The 23548-nt window shown below is 40.2% G+C and overlaps 1 protein-coding gene across 2 annotated transcripts in view; it reads left to right on the top strand.

The window, feature by feature from the left end:
- PARL (presenilin associated rhomboid like) overlaps positions 1–23548 on the top strand; it is a 52114-nt gene that overhangs the window by 12546 nt on the left and 16020 nt on the right. For both annotated transcript variants that reach the window (XM_003256535.3, XM_003256534.2), the window contains exons 2-4: positions 4982–5177; positions 6275–6415; positions 10067–10115. In XM_003256535.3, the coding sequence (XP_003256583.1) occupies positions 4982–5177; positions 6275–6415; positions 10067–10115 (386 nt within the window). The remainder of the gene's footprint in view (positions 1–4981; positions 5178–6274; positions 6416–10066; positions 10116–23548) is intronic.

Genomic DNA, 23548 nt, shown 5'->3' with positions numbered 1-23548 from the left:
TACAGAAAAAGCAGGCAAAGGGAAAGGGTTGGAAATAGATTTGGGATTAGCTATTCAACACGGTTTGCTAAAGGATATTCATCATAAGACTGGTAACAGGCTCTGAAGGGAGTTAAGAGCCATTTAGAACAACAGTACCATTGGTTGCCTAAGTTTATAACTTTCCAAAATGGATGAACTTACTCAAACCTTTTCTGCTTTTTCTGTAATAGATTTCTTTGAAAGGAATATCACTTCTTTGGAAGTATAAATTCTGAATGTAAAATCTCAAGTCAAATTACTTTATAATCACTTTCCTCACTGTGATTTCTGAGTTGAATTGAGGAGTGGACTCAGTGTTGAAGAGAAAGGGCATTCTTAGGCTGGGCATGGTGGCACATGCCTGTAATCCCAGCACTTTGGGAGGCCGAGGCAGATGGATCACCTGAGGTTAGGAGTTCGCAACCAGCCTAACGGTGAAACCTCGTCTCTACTAAATACAAAAAAATTAGCCAGGTGTGACTGTGCATGCCTGTAATCCAAGCTACTTGGGAGGCTGAGACAGGACAATCGCTTATACCTGGGAAGTGGAGGTTGCAGTGAGCCAAGATCACGCCATTGCATGCCAGCCTGGGCAACAAGAGCGAAACTCTTATCTCAAAAAAAAAAAAAAAAAAATGCATTCTAGGCAAGTAATAGTAGTAGCAGCTATACCATTATTCTGAGTTTCATTTATTTCCAAAATGCCTATTAAGATACCTCCACCTGGATGTCCTGTGAGCATTCTTTAAAATACTTTATTGAGATAGTTTACATATAGTAAAATGTGTAAGTATTAAATGTACAGCCAGTGCATTCTGATTAATGTATACACCTGTGTGACTATCACCTAAATCAAGATAAAGATTGCCATCATCCCAGAAAGTGTCCTCTTGCTCCTTTCCTGTCAAGCCCCACCCATTCCAGGCAATCGCTCATCTGATATTTATCACTACAGGTTAGTGTGTCTGTCAACTTCTTAGCAATGGAAGTCACAGAATCACATATCATGTACTCTTTTGTGTTTGACTTCTTTTGCCAAAAGTGTTTTTGAGAGTTATCCATGATGTATGATTAGTTCTAACCTCCCCCCCACTTTTTTTTTTGGCCAAGTGTAATATTCCATTATATGGAATTACAGGCATGAGCCACCGCGCCTGTTAATGGAAATTTAAGTTTCAGTTTTTAGCTAGAGGAATGAAGCTGCCATGACTGCAAGCATTTTAAACAGTACCCCAGCTGGAATTGTTCGTCTCTTATCTCCCAGTTGCCTGTTTTGAGGCTTCCAATTTTCCTTATCTTATTGAATAGTACCACCTTACTTTGAATATAGTACCACCTTACTTTGAGTATAGTACCATCTTTGAGTATAGTCCCACCTTACTTTGAGTATATTACCACCTTTGAGTATAGTACCATCTTACTTTGAGTATAGTACCACCTTACTTTGAGTATAGTACCACCTTACTTTGAGTATAGTACCATCTTACTTTGAGTATAGTACCACCTTACTTTGAGTATAGTACCATCTTACTTTGAGTATAGTACCACCTTACTTTGAGTATAGTACCATCTTACTTTGAGTTATTCAGAATAAAACTTAGTCATTTTTTGATCCCTTTTTTATTCTAACAGAAAATTATTGACCTTTTATTAGGGACTAGACTTGGTGGTAGAGATATAATGAATATAAAACTGTAATCTAATGGGGGCGTGGGCAGTAGTGGAGATAAGTATTAAAAGACTGCTTTGGAACTCTAGAAGTGCAAAGGAGAGAAGTACCCAGCCTGGGGCAGCTAGGGAAGACTTCCTGGAGGAGGAGATATATTAACTGAAATCTGAAGGGCCCAAAAAAGTTAAACAAAGGGAAGTATATACCAAAATATGAGTAGCATTGTCGTAGGTAAGAGAGCAAAGCAGATCACAGGAACTGCAAGAAAGTCAGTATAACAGGTATAGAGAGGATTTGAGGTGGTGGAGGGAGGAAGTGGCAAGAGAGAGGAAGGGGTCAGATTGAAGGGATGTGTGCTGAGTTTGATGGGGTGATGAAAAGTTATTGTGGGGTTTAAAGCAGGGGAACATTACATTTGTGCTTAATACAATGTGAAGGATGCACTTGGAGTGGGGCAGTACTGGAAGCAAGGAGATCTGCTAGGAAATGGTGGCGTATTCCAGGCCAGAAGGGATGAGCTAAGGAGTTGCATTAGAATTAGGAAGAGATTTTTGGCCCTCTAAGAGGGCATTTGAGAAACTATAGAATGTTGAGGAAAAGCAATGTGAGGCAAGAAGAACATGCAGCAGGTTAAAGTGTTTGAAGTTAAGGAAACTGTTGCCATGATCCAGGCATGAGATAAGGGACTAGACCAGGAATTTTAAAAGTATTTTTGATAGAGTTGGCTTTTAATTGAATAAGAATAAAGGAAAGATAACTCCAAAATGACTTCTAGATCATTCTGGAGTGCAGTGGTGTGATCTTGGCTCACTGCAACCTCCACTTCCCGGGTTCAAGCACTTCTCGTGCCTCAGCCTCGCGAGCAGCTGAGATTACAGGTGCACACCATCATGCCCAGCTAATTTTTGTATTCTTAATAGAGACAGGGTTTCCCAGTGTTGGCCAGACTGGTCTTGAGCTCCTGACCTTAGGTGATCTGCCTGCCTCGGCCTCCCAAAATGCTGGGATTACAGGTGTTAGTCGCCGTGCCCAGCCTAGTTTTTTTGTTTTTTTGTTCTTTTTTTTTTTTTTTTTTTGAGATGGAATCTCACTTTGTCTCCCAGGCTGGAGTGCAGTGGCACAGTCTCGGCTCACTGCAACCTCTGCCTCCCAGGTTCAGGTGATTCTTCTGCCTCAGCCTCCCAAGTAGCTGGGACTACAGGTGTGGGCCACCACACCCGGCTAATTTTTGTATTTTTAGTGGAGACGAGGTTTCACCGTATTGGCCAGGCTGGTCTCAAACTCCTGACCTCGTGATCCACCTGCCTCAGCCTCCCAAAGTGCTGGGATTACAGGCGTGAGCCACTGTGCCCGGTCCCCAGCCTAGATTTTTAACCTCAGTAACTGAGAGAACTCTGGTCTTATTGAAAGAGTACGTCAGAAAACGGAGGTGTTTGTAGAGGAGAATGAGTTAATTCTATTTTGAATATATTGGTTTTAAAGTAATGGGGACCATATCCAAGTAGCATTATTCAATATAGAGTTGGAAATACTGGAGTAGAAAGTTCAGGTTAGGACTAAAATAAATTTGAATCATTTACGTGCTTAGAAGTCATTCAGGTCACAAAAATTCAACCAAATAGCTTGTTTTAGGGGCTGGGATACAAAGACAAAAGACCTACCCGAGCTCTGCTTTTGAGGCTAGTAGAAGGGATAATATGTTATGATATTCCTCACTGAATATTATTCGTTATATATATAATATCTTTGAACATACTGTCCCTTCTAGAAGGGATATTATAGTATCCCTTAATAATATACATCATTATCCGTTATAATAATAAGGGATAGCCAGGCGCGGTGGCTCATGCCTGTAATCCTAGCACTTTGGGAGGCCAACGCGGGTGGATCACCTGAGGTCAGGAGTTCAAGACCAGCCTGACCAACATGGTGAAACCCCGTATCTACTAAAAATACAAAAATTAGCCAGGTGTGATGGTGGGTGCCTATAATCCCAGTTACTAGGGAGGCTGAGACAGGAGAATCACTTGCATCTGGGAGGCAGAGGTTGCAATGAGCCAAGATTATGTCATTGTACTCCAGCCTAGGTGACAGAATAAGACTCTGTCTCAAAATAATAATAAGGGATAATGTGTTCAGGGTACAAACAGGAAGGGATCTTTACTTTGTGACCTGGGAAAGTTACAGTTTTACAAAAGAAAAAGGAGACTGTTTCAAGAATTTATATGGGTTAAGTTTGAATGGGGTAGAGGAACTAGGGTAGAGGAAAAGGGGAAGATACTGGGAGTTAAAGATGAATTTGAAGAGTAGGAAATGCTGTTACAAAAGCTAGGACTAGGAGGCATGATCGGTAGTGTCAGATATTTTGAGGAGGTCAAGCTGTAAAGACTCAAACAACAACATTTTTTTTTTACTGTTGGGGTAACAGCTCACAAATAATTTGGTGGATGTCCCCAAAACAGTGAAATAAGGGGAGAGGTGAGAGGAGTGTTTTAATTTATAATGGTCAATACTTAGAAAAGAAAATCATTATTGAATTTGGAGTGACTTCAAGGACAATACATTTAAATATTTGTTCCAGAAATTGACCAAACTTTAAACAAAAAACCAGAAGTCATTCTGACTGAAACTGACAACTGGTGGGGCACCGTGGCTCATGCCTGTAGTCCTAGCACCTTGGGAAACCATGGCAGGAGGATTGTGTGAGCCCAGGAGTTTGAGACTAGCTTGGGCAACATGGCAGAACCCCATCTCTACAAAAGGTACAAAAATTAACAGTAGGGTAGCCCACGCTTGCAGTCCCAGCTACTTGGGAGGCTGAGGCAGGAGGATCGCTTGAGCCTGAGACGTGGAGGCTGCAGTGAGCCATGATCGTACCACTGGGCGACAGAGGGAGGGAGTAATCGTACTCTAGCCTGGGCGACAGAGGGAGGGAGACCCTGTCTCAAAAAAAAAAAAAAAAGAAACTGACAATTTAGAGTTCTCTAGCTTTTTACCAGGTCTTCAGATTCTTTCTGTGTGGAGGATGGATACAAATTATTTTGTTGACTGATAGAAAGTAATAGCCCAAAGTAGTATCCTCTGAAGTTGCAGTAGTTTGTGTGTCACCTTTTCCAGAAAGGTTGAATTTTGTGACATTGAATTCTGTCTGAGAGTAGGAGTCTTGGCTGTTTTTGTACTGTAGAGTGAGAATAAATTGAGATGGTGATGATGCAGGCCAAGTGGAGTTTCATAGAAGTTGATGTTTGCAAGACGCCACTGTGTTTCTCATCTGTTATTTTTGCCCCATAGGTTTAACTTCTTTATTCAACAAAAATGTGGATTCAGAAAAGCACCCAGGAAGGTTGAACCTCGAAGATCAGACACAGGGACAAGTGGTGAAGCATACAAGAGAAGTGCTTTGATTCCTCCTGTGGAAGAAACAGTCTTTTATCCTTCTCCCTATCCTATAAGGAGTCTCATAAAACCTTTATTTTTTACTGTTGGGGTAAGAGCTCACTTTGCTAGGAGTTACCTACCTTGCTACGAATGCAGTGTTAAAGTACTTTGTCCCATTTGGGCTCCCCTAAAGTAAGGACAGGCGGAGGGGGGATCAAAAGGAGCTGGGCTCATGAATTCTAATTATAGAGTCTGAATTTTTTTTTTTTTTTTTGAGACAGAGTCTCTTGTCGCCCAGGTTGGAGTGCAGTGGCGCGATCTCGGCTCACTGCAAGCTCCGCCTCCTGGGTTCACACCCTTCTCCTGCCTCAGCTTCCCGAGTAGCTGAGACTGTAGGCGCCAGCCACCACGCCTGGCCAATTTTTTGTATTTTTAGTAGAGACGGGGTTTCACCGTGTTAGCCAGGATGGTCTCGATCTCCTGACCTCGTGATCCGCCCACTTTGGCCTCCCAAAGTTCTGGGATTACAGGAGTGAGCCACTGTGCCTGGCCTAGAGTCTGAACTTAAAAATTGCTTTTATTATTAAATTCTGGCTTACTTATGTAAGCCCTAGAGAATAAACTTATAGGCCTTGTTTGGTACAGCATTTCAAGTGGTGCTAAGTTGGTATTTTCAGTTTTATTTGAGGATTTATAGCTGGAAACAGGCCCCAGGGTATTGTGAAGTTAATACAATGGGAAACAATAAAATGTCCTTTTCGGCCAGGCAGGGTGGCTCAGGCCTGTAATCCCAGCATTGGAGGCCAAGGTGGGTGGATCACCTGAGGTCAGGAGTTTGAGACCCCTCTGGCCAACATGATGAAACCGCGTCTCTACTAAAAATACAAAAATTAGCCGGGCCTGGGGGAAGGTACCTGTAATCCTAGCTAGTCCAGAGGCTGAGGCAGGAGAATCACTTGAACCTGGCAGGCAGAGGTTGCAGTGAGCCCAGATCGCACCATTGCAGTCTAGCCTGGGAGACAAGAGTGAAACTCCATCTCAAAAAAAAGAAAAAAAAAGCCCTTTTCACTTATTAGGTTTCACTGTGCCAGGTATTCCCTTCTGTTGGTTTGTAAAAAGCAATGACAATGAAGTATTGTCCTTGGAAATATGTACAGATCTATTTCCCTCTTAAATCTATTTTGTAATATATCTAATTTTATATAGTTTACAGGCTGTGCATTTGGATCAGCTGCTATTTGGCAATATGAATCACTGAAATCCAGGGTCCAGAGTTATTTTGATGGTATAAAAGCTGATTGGTTGGATAGCATAAGACCACAAAAAGAAGGAGACTTCAGAAAGGAGGTAAAGATAAACACTGCTTTCTTTCTTCTAGTTAATCACAGTTTTAAAAAACTGATACTTAACAGATGCACATGTTTTCAGTGTACATGATGCATTCACATAATGTGTAATTAAATCTGAGTAATTGAATATCACCTTAAACATTTATCTTTATGCTAGGTATATTTGAATTGTTCTCCACTAGCTATTTTGAAATATACTATAGATTATAGTTGACTGTAGTTACTCTACTGGTAATCCCAAGTTTTGAAGCCTGATTATTTATTTATTTATTTTTTGAGACGGAGTCCTGCTCTGTCACCCAGGCTGGAGTGCAGTGGCGTGATCTCGGCTCACTGCAAGCTCCGCCTCCTGGGTTCACGCCATTCTCCTGCCTCAGCCTCTCCGAGTAGCTGGGACTACAGGCGCCCACCACCACGCCCGGTTAATTTTTTGTATTTTTAGTAGAGACGGGGTTTCACCGTGGTCTCGATCTCCTGACCTCGTGATCCGCCCGCCTCGGCCTCCCAAAGTGCTGGGATTACAAGCGTGAGCCACTGCGCCCGGCCTGAAGCCTGATTATTTATGAAGTGCTTTTAGTTAATGGCAACATCAGATTAATAGATGTCAAGTCAGTGCACTTAATATTCTTCACAGTAAGTATTGATTACTGTTTTATATGTCTGGTGTTGTACTTCACAGTGTTCCAGAATTCTGTCCCTCTACCCACATGCATCAAAAATCACCACGGATAGTTGTTAAAAATGTTAACGTTGGCCGGGCACAGTGGCTCAAGTCTATAATCCTAGCACTTTGGGAGGCCAAGGCAGTCAGGAGCTCGAGACCAGCCTGGCCAACATAGTGAAATCCCATCTCTACTGAAAATACAAAAATTAGCCAAGCATGGTGGTGCATGCCTGTGGCCCCAGCTACTCAGGAAGCTGAGGCAGGAGAATCGCCTGAACCCAAGAGGCAGAGGTTGCAGTGAGACGAGATTGTGCCACTGCACTGCAGCCTGGGCGACAGAGTGAGACCTCGTCTCAAAAAAAAAAAAAAAAAAAAAAGAAATTAATGTTAATAGTTGTTAATGGTTCTGTGTGGAGGATGTCTCAGCTCTACTAAAGTTTAAGGATCTCAGTGGATCTCAGCTCTACTAAAGTTTAAAGGCCACTGTTTTACTTGGATCACCTTGATGGATTGCTTTAGAGCAGCAGTCCCCAACCTTTTTGGTACCAGGGACTGGTTTCATGCAAGACAATTTTTCCACAGATTGGGGTTGCAGGGGGCAGATGGTTATGGGATGAAACTGTTCCACCTCAGATCATCAGGCATTAGATTCTCATAAGGAGCGTGCAACCTATATCCCTTGCATGTGCACCTCACAGTAGGGTTTGCATTCATGTAAGAATCTTATGCAGCCACTGATCTGACAGGAGGCAGAGCTCTGGTGGTAATGCTCCCCCACTGCTCACCTCCTGCTGTGTAGCCCAGTTCCTAACAGGCCACGGACCACTAGTGGTCAGCAGCCAGGGTGTTGGGGACCCCGGCTTTAGAGTACGTATTTGAACTGCAGGGAATTTTTCAAATTATACATGCCTTAGCGATACAGCTAGCAAGTGATTTTTTTTTTTTCTAAGAGACAGCATCCCACTCTGTCACCTAGGCTTCAGTGCGGTAATGGGATCATAGCTCACTGAAGCCTCAAACTCCTGGGCTTGAGTAGTCCTCCCACCTCAGTCTCCTGAGTAGCTGGGACTACAGGCATGTGCCACCATGCTGGGCCAATTATTTCATTTTTTGTGGAGACAGGAGTCTCACTTTGTTGCCCAGGCTGATCTCAAACTCCTGGCCTCAAGTGATCCTCCCACCTTGGCCTCCCAAAGTGCTGGAATTTCACAAGTGTGAGCCACTGTGCCTGGCCCCAAGAGGAGTTTTAAACGTTTCTCAGTGACATGATACTTACACACCTGTGGTAAATACCTGCTGTTGAGTGTCTCTAACTGTGCTCGAGATGAAATACGGAAAAAAAAAAAAATATATATATATATATATATATGGAACTTTTAGAGCTTTTCTCCAATCTGGAGAGTAGGTTGATACCTTCTTTACTTTTCCCCTTCCTTGGAACAATGTGATCCTGGCCAGCAAGAGCCTGAGAAGGAAGCCTTGCATTTTCTTTTTTTTTCTTTTTACTAATGATGTTTTGAGTTTTCTCTAAGTAGGGAAAGGGATTCATTCCTCCTTGTTTTCCCATGGGCACATTCAAGAAGCTTGAGCCCTATCTGTGTTAGAGAGGCTTTATGCCAGAGCCATGGATACTGTTTGCAGGTGAAAATGACAGTAACTAGCCATAGGCATCTATTCAGTACAGTGTATTTGAGAAGATAGTAAAACTGACCTATTCCATTGTCTTGGATCTCTTACAAAGCGATAGGTTTCCAGCACATGTCTGCACGTGAAGTTTTGATATCCAAATGTACCCAAATGGTTCTTGAGAATGGTGAAAAATGATACAAACAGTATACATAATCTTCATTTAAAGATTGATTTGTTTATAATATAATTAAATGATAGGTTTAATGTATAAAACCTGTGCCCATTAAAGAAGTTTGAAACAATATATAAATTTAACATGGAAACATGAAAGTCCTGGGAACCCCCTTTTGTGCCACTATACATGAAGTAAGATCTGGGAGTTCATACACAGTGCAATTATAATTATAGAAATGGAATTGGCCGGGAGTGGCGGCTCACACCTGTAATCCCAGCACCTTGGGAGGCTGAGGTGGGAGGATTGCTTCAGCCCAGGAGTTCAAGACCAGCCTTGGCAACACAGGGGGACCCTGTCTCTTAAAAAAAAAAAAAAAAAAAGAAATGGAGTTATACCCACTAATCTGTAGTTTCTTTTACCTTGGATTTTTTTTTTACAACAAAATCTGGTTCAATTTCATAGTTAGAATATATTTTTTATTTTAAAACTTTAATCATGGAAAATTTCAAGCAGATACAAATGTAGAGAGAATAGTATGATGAATCATTAGCATCCAGCTTCAGTGTTCCCCAAGACAGGGCCAGTTTTTTTTTCATCTATTTCCCTTTTTTTCCCTTCCCTTTCCACCCTTGTATTATTGTAAAGCAAATTTTAGACGTATTTCATGCATAAAATTTTCAACATGTATCCCTGAAAAATTAGGACCCTCCTCTTTTTATTAAACTCTAGTACCATTACTATATCTTTAAAAAAGTGCAATTTAGTAGACAATATTCTCAGAATTTTAAAACATAAGACCTTGGTATGAATAATCACTTCCTTGGTACCTGTCTGTATCTGTGAGTGTGCTAGGGACTTTACATTATTGTTATTCCTTGTGATAACACTGCTAGGTACCTATTATTGTCCCATTTAATGTGTCAAGAAACTGAAGTTTAGAAATAATTGTCTGAGGTTCCAGAGCTATCCAGTGGTTGGTTCTGTGTGGAGAATGTGGGCTTCCTGACTATAAAACACATGCCTTTTCCACTCTACCACGTATTTATTATGTCTGTGGCCACCAGTGATTTTTACAGAAGAGGAATTCCTCTTTTATGTGCAAGGCATTTTCTTCTGGTTTTTCATTTTTGTAGCCTGAAATTTCTCACATATGGTGATATGCAATTTTCTGTCTGTTTTAGATTAACAAGTGGTGGAATAACCTAAGTGATGGCCAGCGGACTGTGACAGGTTTGTGTTAGCTTACACGTTTTAACCATTCAAGGGAAGAGAAATCAAACCAAAAGGTACAGTATGTCACAAGCAATGGCTCTTGTACCGTGCTCACCAGTGGTTTAGAAGACAGTCTATGTACCGACAGGCTAATGTAATAGTATATAAAGTGGTGAGGTATAAAGGTTTACGTGATGCTCTGGGTCAGTTACTTTCTCATTTTGATCTAGTATGATACTGATTGAATGATCAGTTTTGTTGTAGGATTCCAGCTTGTGGAATAGCTTATTAATTATTAGTTCCCTTATTAAAGAAACTAATGGAAACATTAAGTACCTTCTATATTCAGGATGTTGTAATACACATTCTGTCCCTACTTGGAGTTGCTTACAGAGTAGTTGTCTCCCTTTTTACAGATAAGGAAACCGGCTTTCAGAGAAGGAACTTTTGAAAGTCAAACTGCTAGTAAGCAATAGAGCTGAGTTTCAAAACCCAAGTCTGTCCATTCTAAAACCAGTTTTCGCTCTTCTCTCCCATGCTATTTATAAAACCCCGTTTAAATGTAAGCATGACATGCATGTCACCATGATAACTTTTTTTCTTTGTAAATTGTTATGGAAAGACAGATTTGGCTCTTTAAGGTAACACCTCTGCAATATTTTATGGAGTTAGTTATTTGAGAAACTTGAAAATAGAGTTTTTCCAGGAAGAGTGGCTCATGCCTGTAATCCCAGAACTTTGGGAGGCCAAGGTGGGCGGATTCCTTGAGCTCAGGAGTTCGAGGCCAGCTCGGGCAACATGATGAAACCCCCATCTCTACCAAAGATAGAAAAACTTAGCCAGGTGTGGTGGTGCGTACCTGGGGTCCCAGCTACTTGGGAGGCTGAAGCAGGAGAATTGCTTGAACCCGGGAGGCAGAGGTTGCAGTGAGCTGTGGTCGTACTATTACACTCCAACCTGGGTGACAGATGAGACTCTCAAAAACGAAAATTTTTTTTTAAGTTTTTTAACGATTGCATAGAAAATAAAAAATTATTTCTAGAGAATTGCAAAGTATTGCCTTTGCTCAAATTTGATTAGACTTATTTGTACTCTTTGTTTTCTGTATTTAAGTGGAGAAAGGATGTTTATCTTTCTTCATTCAAACTGTTTATTCTCTCTGGAAGGCTTAATTTTTCTAACTTTTTTGGAACCCGATGCAGCTTTCAGGCTTATGGTTCAGACATTGCTTCCTTTAGGAAGTGCTTCCTTTTTTTCTGAACTCATTGCAGTTTTTATCATTGATAATGCAGTGTGCCTTATGTAATTGCATGTGTAACATCCTCGAGGGCAATATAAGCATCTGGAGGACAACAATGACATCTTCCATTTTGTGACAGCATCTAGCATATATCATGTACACAGTAAGGACACTCAGTTAAAATCTGTTGAGTGAATGAATGTTGAATGGAATCTTAACCAAGGGATTGAGATTTTTCAGTGTTTCTGTAACTAAGACCATAGAACTGATAGGTCAGTGACATCTTAAAATGATTACTTCAAAGATAGCTCTTTAGTAGCACATCTGTTTCCACTAGATTAATGTATTTTGTTTGCTTGCTTCTTTTATGAAAGTAATGAGGCTGGGTGCAGTGGCTTACACCTGTAATCCTAGCACTTTGGGAGGCCAAGGCAGGCAGATCATCTGAGGTCAGGAGTCAGAGACCAGCCTAGCCAACACGGTGAAACCCCATCTCTACTAAAAATACAAGAAATTAGCTGGGCGTGGTGGTGCACGCCCGTTAATCCCAGCTACTAGGGAGGCTGAGGCAGGAGAATTGCTTGAACTCGGAAGGCAGAGGTTGCAGTGAGCTAAGATTGTGCCACTGCACTCCAGCCTGGACGACAGAGCAAGACTCTGTCTCAAAAAAAAAAAAAAAAAAAGTAACCAAATTAAGATTTCTTTAGGGTGGCAAGGTTTTGCCTTCGCTATTTGCAAAGCATTTCACTATTAGTTTATACCTCACCTTCTTTGAAGGTGTTCATGATTTTATGCCATTTAACATATGAAGAAGCCTAGCATCAGAGTTTAAAACCTTTTCTCATGCTGGTGAATACTTTCTTCAAAGAAGCTGGAGGTAATTAAAAATCAGAATTCTTTCCCCCTAGTCTTTTTCTTTTTTGAAATCAAATCAGCCATTTGGCATGAAGAGCATAGCAGTAGAGAGAGATGCTTGTGATCTGTCTTGCAACTTGAATGTGAGCTGCTTTGAACAACATAAATGTGAATGGTCATGCTGCAGGTCTTAAGTCTTTATTGTTAGATTATCCAAGTGACTTTAACCTCAGGAAATGCCGTTTGAACTGTTTTGTGTCACCTCAGACTTTTCTTGTAGGAAATAATTATTCTAGTAATAGTGATTCTAGCTTTATAATGTCTGTAAGTGGTGCTTAATCAATTACCTATATATGAGATTCTCAAGAATAAACTGTTTATTCAGTATGTCTTGTCTTCTTCCTGAAATGCCAATTAGTCCAACTTTCCTTGCTGAGCACTCCTGATTGCTTCTTGTAGACGGCAAAGTGAAGTTGGCTCAGCTCCTGGTTTTAATCAATGATAGAGTTATGGGGTGACAGGTCTACTCCATCCCACTTTCTTTCTTTGGATTGGAGATGTTTTCCAAATGGGTTTTTTTTTTTTCGTTTTATATTTTGAAAGAACTTGACAAGTTTGACCTAGAGAGTTTTTAAAGCTTTGTGAGACCGGTGTGCCTCTCTGCTTTGTAGTATTCATACCTAGACAACGGCAGCATGAAAGCTCTAGTCGGTTAAAGATTTCTCACTACTACACCAAACACTTCATGTAAGTATTCCTTGCTATTGAATCTGTTGAGCTCTTGAATTTGGATGGAAAGATTTTGGATACAGTAAGTTCAGACAGTAAAGTGTTAATCCAAATATACATAGTTTCTGAGTTTCAGATAATGAGGGGTATCTCAAATTTATCCATGTCTCTGGTTCCTAGGTGTAGACAAGAACAGTCAGATTGTAAGGCATACCTATAATTTATTTTATTGTTAAGGTGGCATCTGGTGGTGAGGTAAAAAACCTCCCTTTCTAGCTGGGTGCGATGGCTCACGCCTGTAATCCCAGCACTTTGGGAGGCCGAGGTGGGTGGATCACCTGAGGTCAGGAGTTGGAGACCAGCCTGGCCAACATGGTGAAGTCCCATCTCTACTAAAAGTACGAAATTAGCCGGGCATGGTGGTGCATGCCTGTAATCCCAGCTACTTGGGAGGCTGAGGCAGGAGAATCGCTTGAACTTGGGAGGCAGAGGTTGCAGTGAGCCGAGATGATGCCATTGCACTCCAGCCTGGGCAGTAGAGTGAGACTCCATCTCAAAACAACAACAAAAACCTCCCTTTCTTACAGCTGATGCCAGGTTTGGAGTCTGTAGTTTTTGACTGTTCTGTCTCAATCTGTCTGTGCAAATCCCTTTTTAAAGCTATGCTAGGAAACTTGTTTTAATCCGTTTTTTTTTTTTTGGTTTGTTTGGGGAATTTTTTGGTCTTAATTTTTATTACACAGAAATAATCTCCCCAGGCTTCATATTGCTCTGAAAAAGTGTTTATAAGCCCACTGGGTATTTGTGGGGCAAGCCGGGAGTATAAGGTGGCATTCTTTAAAGTTAGGTTTGTCATCCCCGGTGCTTTTATATTTCACCTAATTTTCTATTCTATTGCCCTGATCTGTCAGCCTTGTAAGCCTGTCCTGGAGGTCCCCAGGCAACCCCCAGAGAGAATATTTTCTCCTACCTTTCAAGCTTTCAGGGTTGTCTTTGAGGCACTTGCCAGGTTTTCCTGTTAGTTCAAGAGAATGCTGACTTTACTGTATTGAGATTCAGGTAAAGCCACAGGAAAGAATCAGCCAAATTATTATTTTTGATTAAGAAGAAGCGAGGACAGAAAAGGATAGGGAGAGAGATCTCAAGAAAACTGTGCCCTAGTTCCTCTACTAGTGTATTTTTTGTCAGCTCCAAGTTTAGTCACTACTACTCTCCAGTCTTTGACCCCTTGCCCCAATTTCTAAGTCTATTCTTTTTTCTTTGCTGTTCTGTTTCTATCAGGCTTATTCTTTTTCATTTCAGTTCTCTCTCTCTCCTTGTACCTTTTCAAGGTTTTGAGCTGTCTTCCCAGACTAAGGCCTCCTTACCTATTCCTGATGTTGCTGGTAAGGCAATGTTTTCCTTGGTCTTACAGCCCATCTTTACCTTTTGATCAGTCACTGTTTTTCTGTAACTCCTGACTTCCCAGTCCGCAAACAAGTTTTATTTTTGGAGAAGAATAGCAAAATTAATCCTTGAGTGCCAACCACACTTCAAGTATCATGCTAAGTGCTTTACATGCATTTATATTATTATTAATCATCATAAGAACCCTGTTATCCTCATTTCTCAGATGGGGCAAGGAACGGCCAAATAACTGAGATCACACAGCTAGAACTGGGTGGATTCGGGAATCAAATCCACTTCATATATCAAAGAATAGGCTTTTTATTATGTCCTTTCACTTTTCTAGAATAGCAAACCACCACTAATTACCTTTCTGATAAACCACACTAACTCCCCCTATCAAGTATCTGGGTGCTGATTCACAGCACAAATTGCAGCAAATTGTTCCAAAGTAGCAGCCTGGTACCCAGGGAGGAAAGGGAGCCCTTTTTGACTGCCTAGACTAGATTTTGTCATTGTAAAATGAATAAATATGCATGGTAACAGATGAAAATTGGAATAAAGGATACATAAAGTGAAAAAATAAGTCTTTCACTCTGAACTTCCAGTTCTGCACTTTTCCTTTCCCATAATAACCATTGCATGTTTAGTTACTTGTGTGTTCTTCCAAAGCCTATTTATATATAGGCATTTATATCTATCTGTGGTTTAACACAAAAATAGTAACATGCAATACATACTCTTCTGCACCATGATTTTTTTTCACTTAATATTTTAAAGAACATTCTATATCAATACAAGTAGGTCTGTTACATTCTTTTTAATAGTTTATTGAGGTATAATATACATAGAAGAATGTGAATATGTCAGATGTACAACTCAACTAATTAATTTTCACAAGCCAAGCACATCCATGTAACCAGCACCTGGATTGATAAATGGAAATTACCAGCACACCAGGCTTTTTTGTTTGTTTTGGTTTGTTTTGAGACAGCATCTCACTTGTCACTCAGGCTGGAGTGCAGTGGCATGATCACGGCTCACTGCAGCCTCAACCTCCCAAGGCTGGTCTTGAACTCCTGGGCTCAAGTGATCCTCCTGCCTTGGCCTCCCAGATTGCTGGGATTACAGGCATGAACCACTGTGCCTGGCCAGCATATTCTTTTTAATGGCATTATAGTATTCCATGTGAATGAATATTATTTAACAAATCTTTTATTAATAGATATTTAAGTTGTTTTCAGTCTTCTGCTTCTATAAATATTACTGCAGTGAAATGCCTTATATATAGATCTCTGTACCTTGTATAAGTATATTTTTAGGATAAGTTACTGGAAATAGAATTGCTGGGTCAAAGAATATGTATATTTTTTGTATATTGCAAAGTTGTCTTAAAAGAAGTTGTGTACCATTTTAAATGTCCTCTGACAATGTACAGAGTATAAATACATCAGATTGATTTCTAAAAGTTGCCCACAGGGGAGGTTAGATATTCTCATCTGCAGGGAGAGTACAGAGAAATAACAATCCTTTTTTGCGGTTAGCAATCACAAGGGCCTTTGCCTCCCTCATTGTGAATTTGCCCTTTCTGTTTACCCGTATTAGTTTCAAACTTTCTGTCTCTATCCCATTGGGAGGATGGAAGATGGACAGTCTCTCTGGGTTTCTTCTTGATTCCAGGTAGCTGTGGACCCAGTCCTTAATTAGTTTGGTGGATACTGCCTAGGAAAGGAAATGATAGCCACTGTGTGAGGCCAACAGGTTGATCTTTGCACCTGCCTGGTTCCCAGAGAACCTGAGGTAAGGATGGCTTGAGCCTAGTTCTTTGGCTGCTGTGGATGTACATGCTTGTCAGTGTCTGGACTGGCCAGGTCTGGGTTGGTATGGTAGCCCTTCAGATAAAGGAGCTGTGGAGGGGTGAATTGGCCCACCCAGAAACAGAGGGGATCTGTGAGTAGCTATTAGACCCCAAGTGGTATGGTAAGTCCTTTATAGGAAAATGAGAAAAAGAGTTTTACTACCTTTCTCGGGCTGAGGAGGAAAATAACCTGAGGTCATTAAACCAAGTAGTGCTTTCCAAATCAATGCATCTGCCTTTTTAAAAATTAAGATATAATTCACATATAAAATTCACCATTTAAAGCAGGGGTTCCCAACCCTGGGCCAGGGACTGGTACCAGAACCGGGCTGCACAGCAGGAGGTGAGCAGCAGGGGAACAAGTGAAACTTCGTTTGTGGGGTTTTTTTTGTTTGTTTGTTTATTTTTTTGAGACAGAGTCTTGCTCTGTCACCCAGGCTAGGGTGTATACTGGCGTGATCTTAGCTGACTGCAATCTCTGCCTCCCGGATTCAAGTGATTCTCCTGCCTTAGCCTCCCAAGTAGCTGGGATTACAGGCACCTGTCACCACGCCTGGGTAACTTTTGTATTTTTAGTAGAGACAGGGTTTCGCCATATTGGCCAGGCTGGGATCTAGGTTGTGTACTCCTTATGAGAATCTAATGCCTGATGATCTGCCACTGTCTCCCATCATACCCAGATGGGACTGTCTGGTTGCAGGAAAACAAGCTCAGGGTTCCCACTGATTCTACATTATGAGAAGTTGTGTAATTACTTCATTATATATTATGATATAATAGAAATAAAGTGCAGAATAAATGTAATGCACTTGAATCATCCTGAAACCATCCCCCCACTCCTGGTCTATGGAAAAATTGTCTAACACAAAACCGGTCCTTGGTGCCAAAAAGGTTGGAGACCACTGATTTAAAGTGTACAATTGGCTGAGTGTGGTGGCCCACACTTACAATCCTACCACTTGGGAGGCTTGCCACTTAGGCCGAGATCAGAGGATTGCTTGAGTCTAGACCAGCCTGGGCAACATAGTGAGACCCCCTACATCTCTCTAAAAATAATAATAAATAAAAATAGAAAGCCAAAGTAAATTCAGTGGTTTTTATTATATTTAAAAGGCTGTGCAACTGTCATCGTCATAGTCTAATCCCAGGGCGTTTTCATTATCCCAAAAAGAAACCCCATTCCCCTTAGCAGTCACTCCCCCATTCGCTCTTTCCCCTCAGCCTTAGGCAGCCATCAACCTGCTTTCTCTAGGGACTTTCCTCTTCTGGAGATTTCATATACATCAAGTCACATAATATGTAGCCTTTTGTGTCTGTTTCTTAACACTTAGCATAATGGTTTTAAGGTTCACTCATGTTGCAGTATATATCATCAGTACTTCTGTTTCTTTTTATGGCCAAATAATATTCCAGTGTATGGATATATTACATTTGTTTATTCCTTCATCAGTTGATGGGCATTTGAGTTGTTTCCATTCTTCAGCTATTAATAATGCTGCTGTGAACCTCCATGTGCACATTTTTGTGTGGACATATGTTTTCATTTCTCGGTATATAGCCAGGAATGGAATTGCTGGGTCATATGGTAATCTGTTGCTTTTTTTTTTCTTAATTGTAAAAAAAAAAAAAAAAGAAAAAAAAAAAAACATGAAATACACCATCTTAATCATTTTTAAGCATATAGTTCAATAGAGTTCAGTATATTCACATTTTTGTAAAACCAATCTCTAGAACTTTTTCATTTTGCAGATCTGAAACTTTACTCATTAAACAATACGTCCCCTTTTTCTCCTCCCTTCAGCCCTTGATAACCACCATTCTGCTTCCTTTTTCTATGCATTTGACTACTTTAGATACCTCATACAAGTAGAATCATAAAATACTTGGTGTTTTGGACTGGCTTATTTCACTTAGTGTAATGTCCACAAGGTTTATCCATGTTGGAGCACGTGACAGTATTTACTTTTTTAAGGCTGAATAATACTTTGTGTGTATATCACATTTTGTTTATCCATTCACCTATTGATGGACATTTGAGTTATTTCTACCTCTTTTTATTGTGAATAATGCCGCTGTGAAAATGGGTGTGCAAATATCTCTTTGAGACCGACCATGCATTCAATTCTTTTTTATTTTTTGAGATGGAGTCTCACTCTGTCGCACAGGCTGGAGTGCAGTGGCGTGATCTCAGCTCACTGCAAGCTCCATCTCCTAGGTTCAAGCAATTCTCCTGTCTCAGCCTACCGAGTAGCTGGGACTACAGGTGCACGCCACCATGCCTGGCTAATTTTTGTATTTTTTTTTTTTTTTTAGTAGAGACAGGGTTTCACCATATTGGTCAGGCTGGTCTCGAACTCCTGACCTCAGGTGATCCACTTGCCTCGGCCTCCCAAAGTGCTGGGATTACAGGCATGAGCCACCACACTCAGCCAATTCTTTTGGGTGTATATCCAGATACAGGATTGGTGGATCACATCGTTATTGTATTTTTAATTTTTTGAGGAATTCTCATACTGTTTTCCATGGTGGTTGTACCATTTTACATTCCCGCCAACAGCGCTCAAGTCTTCCAGTTTCTCACATTCTTGCCAACATTTGTTATTTTCTCTTTGTGTGAGTGTGTAGGTGTTTGACAGTAGCCATCTTGATGAGTGTGAGATAATACCTCACTGTGGTTTTGATTTGCATTTTTCTGGTGATTAGTGATGTTGAGCATCTTTTCACATGCTTGTTGGCCATTTGTTTTATCATCTCTGGAAAAATGTCTTTCAAGTACTCGAGTTATTTGATTTTTTTTTATTGTTGAGTTATAAGCATTATTTTGTGTTTGTTTGAGACAGAGTCTTGCTCTGTCGCCCAGGCCAGAGTGCAGTGGAGTGATCTTGGCTCACTGCAATCTCCATCTCCTGGGTTCAAGCACTCTTCCCACCTCAGCCTCCTGAGTAGCTGGGATTACAGGCGTGTGCCACCATGCCTGGCTAATTTTTGTACTTTTAGTAGAGATGGGGTTTCACCATGTTGGCCAGGCTGCTCTCGAACCCCTGACTTCAAATGATCCACCTACCTCAGCCTCCCAAAGTGCTGGGTTTACAGGCATGAGCCACCACACCCGCCTGAGTTATAAGCATTCTTTATTTGTTCTTGATATCACCCCCTTTTCAGATACATTATTTGCACATACTTTCATTCTGTGATTTATTTCTGCTCTTTTACTCTTTTGATTGTATCTTTTGGTACACAAAAGTTTTTAAGTTTGATACAGTCCCAGTTGTCTATTTTTTCTTTTGTTGCCTGTGCCTTTGGTGTCATAGCCAAGAAATCATTACCAAGTCCAGTGTCATGAGGCTTTTCCTCTGTTTTCTTCTGGGAGTTGTACAGTTGAGGGTCTAACATTTAGGTCTTTAATCCATTTTGAGTTAATTTTTGTTTTTTTTTTTTTTTTTTTTTTTTTTTGAGACGGAGTCTCGCTCTATCGCCCAGGCTGGAGTGCAGTGGTGCAATCTCGGCTCACTGCAAGCTCCGCCTCCCGGGTTCACGCCATTCTCCTGTCTCAGCCTCTCCGAGTAGCTGGGACTACAGGCGCCCGCCACTACGCCCGGCTAATTTTTTGTATTTTTAGTAGAGACGGGGTTTCACTGTGGTCTCGATCTCCTGACCTCGTGATCCGCCCGCCTCGGCCTCCCAAAGTTCTGGGATTACAAGCGTGAGCCACCGCGCCCGGCCAATTTTTGTATATTGGTATAACATAAAGATCCACCTGCTCTCTTTTGCATGTGGGTATCCAGTTTTCCCTTTGGTTTCTTTTTGAAGGACTATCAAATTGTTTTCCATAGGTGGCTACACCATTTTCCACTCCTTCAAGTAGTGTGAGGATTCCATCTGTTATTGCCTGTCTTTTCTATTAGCAACTACAAGTTTTTTTGTATTTTTTAATTGTAAAATATATATAACAAAAATTTACCATTATAGACATTTTTTAGTGTACACTTTAGTTGCTTTAAGTACATACACAGTGTTGTAGGTTGGGCATGGTGGCTCATGCCTGTAATCCCAGCACTTTGGGAGGCGGAGGTGGGAGGACTGGCTGAGGCCAGGAGTTTCAGACAGTGGTATAACCATCACTACTATCTATTTCCAGGACTTTTTCATTATCCCAAACAGAAACACTGAACCTGTTAAACAATGGCTCCCTATTACCCCCTCCCCTCAGCCACTAGTAACCGCATTCTACTTTCTGTCTCTATGAGTTTGCCTATTCTAGATCCTTCATCTAAGTGGAACCATAATTTATTTTCCTTTTTGGTACAGCTTCTTTTGTGCAGCATAGCTTTTTAATGGTTCGTCCATATTGTAGCATGATGAAAATTTCCTTTGTAAAGCTCAAATATTCCATTCTATATATTTACCACATTTTGGTTATCCATTCATCTGTTGATGGACATTTGGGTTGTCTCCATCTCTTGGTTATTGTGACTAATGCTGTGATGTACAAAGGTTCTGACATCCCCACGTCCTTGGCAATACTTTTTTTAAATTTTTTTGAGACAGAGTCTCACTCTGTCACTCAGGCTAGAGTGCAGTGGTATGAACATGGCTCACTGCAGCCTCAACCTGGTCTCAAACAACACTCCTTCCACAGCCCCTTGAGTAGCTGGGACTACAGGCATGCACCACCACACCTGGCTAATTTTTAAATTTTCTGTAGAGATGAGGTCTTGCCAAGTTGCCCAGGCTCCTTTTGAATTCCTGGGCTCAAATAATCCTCCCACCCCGGCCTCCCAAAGTGCTGGGATTACAGGTGTGAGCCACCATGCCTGGCCTATTTTCCTTTTTTAAAAATGTGATAATAGCCATCCTAATGGGTATAGTTTTGATTTCCATTCTGCTAGTGACTAGTAATGGTGAGCATCTTTTCATGTGCTTATTGAGTATTTGTATATCTTTTCTGGAGAACTGTCTTATTTACTTCCTTTCCCATTTTTACATTGGGTTGTTGAGTTTTTTAATATATTCTGGATATTAATCCCTTATCAGATATGATTTGCACATTTTCTCCCATGTTGTTGCCTTTATTATATCCATCCTGGTGAGTGTGAAGGGGTGTATCACTGTGGTTTTGATTTGCCTTTCCTTAATGACTGTTGAACATCTTTTCATGTCTTATTGTATATTTATTCTTCTTTGGAGAAATGCCTGTTTCTCCAAATCTTTTGCCCATTTAAAAATAGCTCTTTGTCTTTTTATTGAGTTGTAAAAGTTATTTATATATTCTGGATACTAGACCCTTATTAAGAGATATGATTCACAAACATTTTTCCCATTCTGTGAGTTGTCTGATCACTTTCTTCATGGTGTTTTCTGAAGCATAAACATTCTAATTTTGCTGAAGTTCATTTTATGTATTTTTTTCTTTTGTTGCTTGTACTTTTAAGTGTCCTGTCAAGGAAACCGTGACCTAATTCAAGGTCACAAAGATGTGTACCTATGTTTTCTTCTAAGAGCTTTAAAATTTTAGCTCTTAAATTTAGGCGTTTGATTAATTCTGAGTTAATGTTTGTATTTGGTTTGAGATAGGGGTCCAAACTCATTCTTTGCTTATGGATATCCACTTGCCTGAGCACCATTTTTTGACAAGACTATTCTTTCCCCTATTGAATTGTTTTGGAACCTTAGTCAAAAATCAGGTGACCGTAATCATATGGGTGTATTTCTGGACTGTCAATTCTGTCCATTGATCTATATATCTGACCTTATTCTAGTACTACATTGTCTTTATTCCTGTAGGTTTGTGTTGTAAATTCTGCAACTATGCATTGTGAGTCTTCCAACTTTGTTAATATGAAATATTACATTGATTTTTCATATGTTGAACCAAGCTGGCATTCCTGTGACAAATTCCACTTGGTCATGATTTATAATCCTTTTTATATATGGCTGGATTTGGTTTGCCAATATTTTCTTGAGGATTTTTGCATCTGTTTTCATAAAGGGATATTGATAGTTTTTTTGTGATGTCTTTGGTTTTGATACGGAGGTGATAGTGGCTACATAGAATGTTCCATCCTCTTCTATTTTTTGAAAGAGTTTGAGAAGAATTGGTGTTAATTCTCCTTTATATTTGGTAGAATTTCCCAGTTGTAAGTTGAATAGTGTGCTTCCGCAAAATTTGTGTCCACATAGAACCACAGAATGTTACTTTACTTGAAATAGGGTCTTTGAAGATTTGATTAGTTACAGCGAGATCATATTACATTAGGATGTACCTTAAATCCATTGACTCATGTCCTTATAAGAAGAGGAGAGGACAAAGAAAGATACAGAAAACAAGACAAAAGAGATGGTGGTAGAGATTGGAGTGATGCACCTGTAAGCCAAACAATGCCAAGAATTGTCGAGAGCCACCAGAAGCTAGCAAGAGGGGAGGAAGGACACTTCCCTAGAGCCTTCAAAAGGAAGCATGGCCCTGCTGACACTTTACACCTTGATTTCTGACTTCTAGCTTCCAGAACGGGAAGAGAATAGATTTTTGTTTTAAGCCACCAAGTTTGTATTACAACAGCTGTAGGAAACTCAAATACTAGTGAAGCCAATGAGAAACATAGGCACCTAACACCTAATCTGGCTCTGGGGTTTTCTTTGTGGTAAGTTTTTTAAATTACTAATTCAATCTCTTTACTTATTCTTGGTCTGTTCAGATTTTCTATTTCTTCGAGTCAACTTTAGTAGTTTGTGTCTAAGAATTTTAAATTTCATCTAAGTTATTCTCATTTGTTGGTATATAATCGTTCATTGTATTTTGTAGTAATTCTGATTTCTATAAGGTTGGTAGTAACATTCTGCTTTCATTCTTGATTTTAGTAATTTGTTTTTATTTTTCTTTTTATTTTTTAGCAAATCTCAGACCTGTATGAGATGACTTTTGTAGTTTGAGTCTTTTTTCTTTGTCACTGTAGCTAAAAGTTTGTCAATTTTATTGTTCATTTCAAACAAATCCAACTTTTGGATTTATTAATTTTTCTGTTACTTTTCTATTCATTTACCTGTGTTCTTCATTCTTTCCTTCTGCTTGCTTTGGTTTTAATTTGCTCTTCTCTTTACACTTTCTTAAGGTGAAAAGTTAGATTATTGAGTTGAGATCTCTTTTTTTAATGTGGGCATTCATAGCACCACTTTTGTTGCATCCTGTAAATTTTGGTATATTGTATTTTTGTTTTCATTCAACTGAGTTTCCTAGTTGCCCTCATGATTTCTTCTTTGAACCATTGGTTATTTAGGAGTTTGTTAATTTCCATATACTGGTGAATTTTCTGAATTTATTTCTGTATTGATTTGTAATTTCATTCCACATGATCAGAGGACATACTTTGTATAATTTTAGTGTTT

The sequence above is a fragment of the Nomascus leucogenys genome, chromosome 11 (genome assembly GCF_006542625.1).
Source record: "Nomascus leucogenys isolate Asia chromosome 11, Asia_NLE_v1, whole genome shotgun sequence".
Classification (NCBI taxonomy): domain Eukaryota; kingdom Metazoa; phylum Chordata; class Mammalia; order Primates; family Hylobatidae; genus Nomascus; species Nomascus leucogenys.
This window is presented reverse-complemented; position numbering and strand designations above follow the sequence as displayed.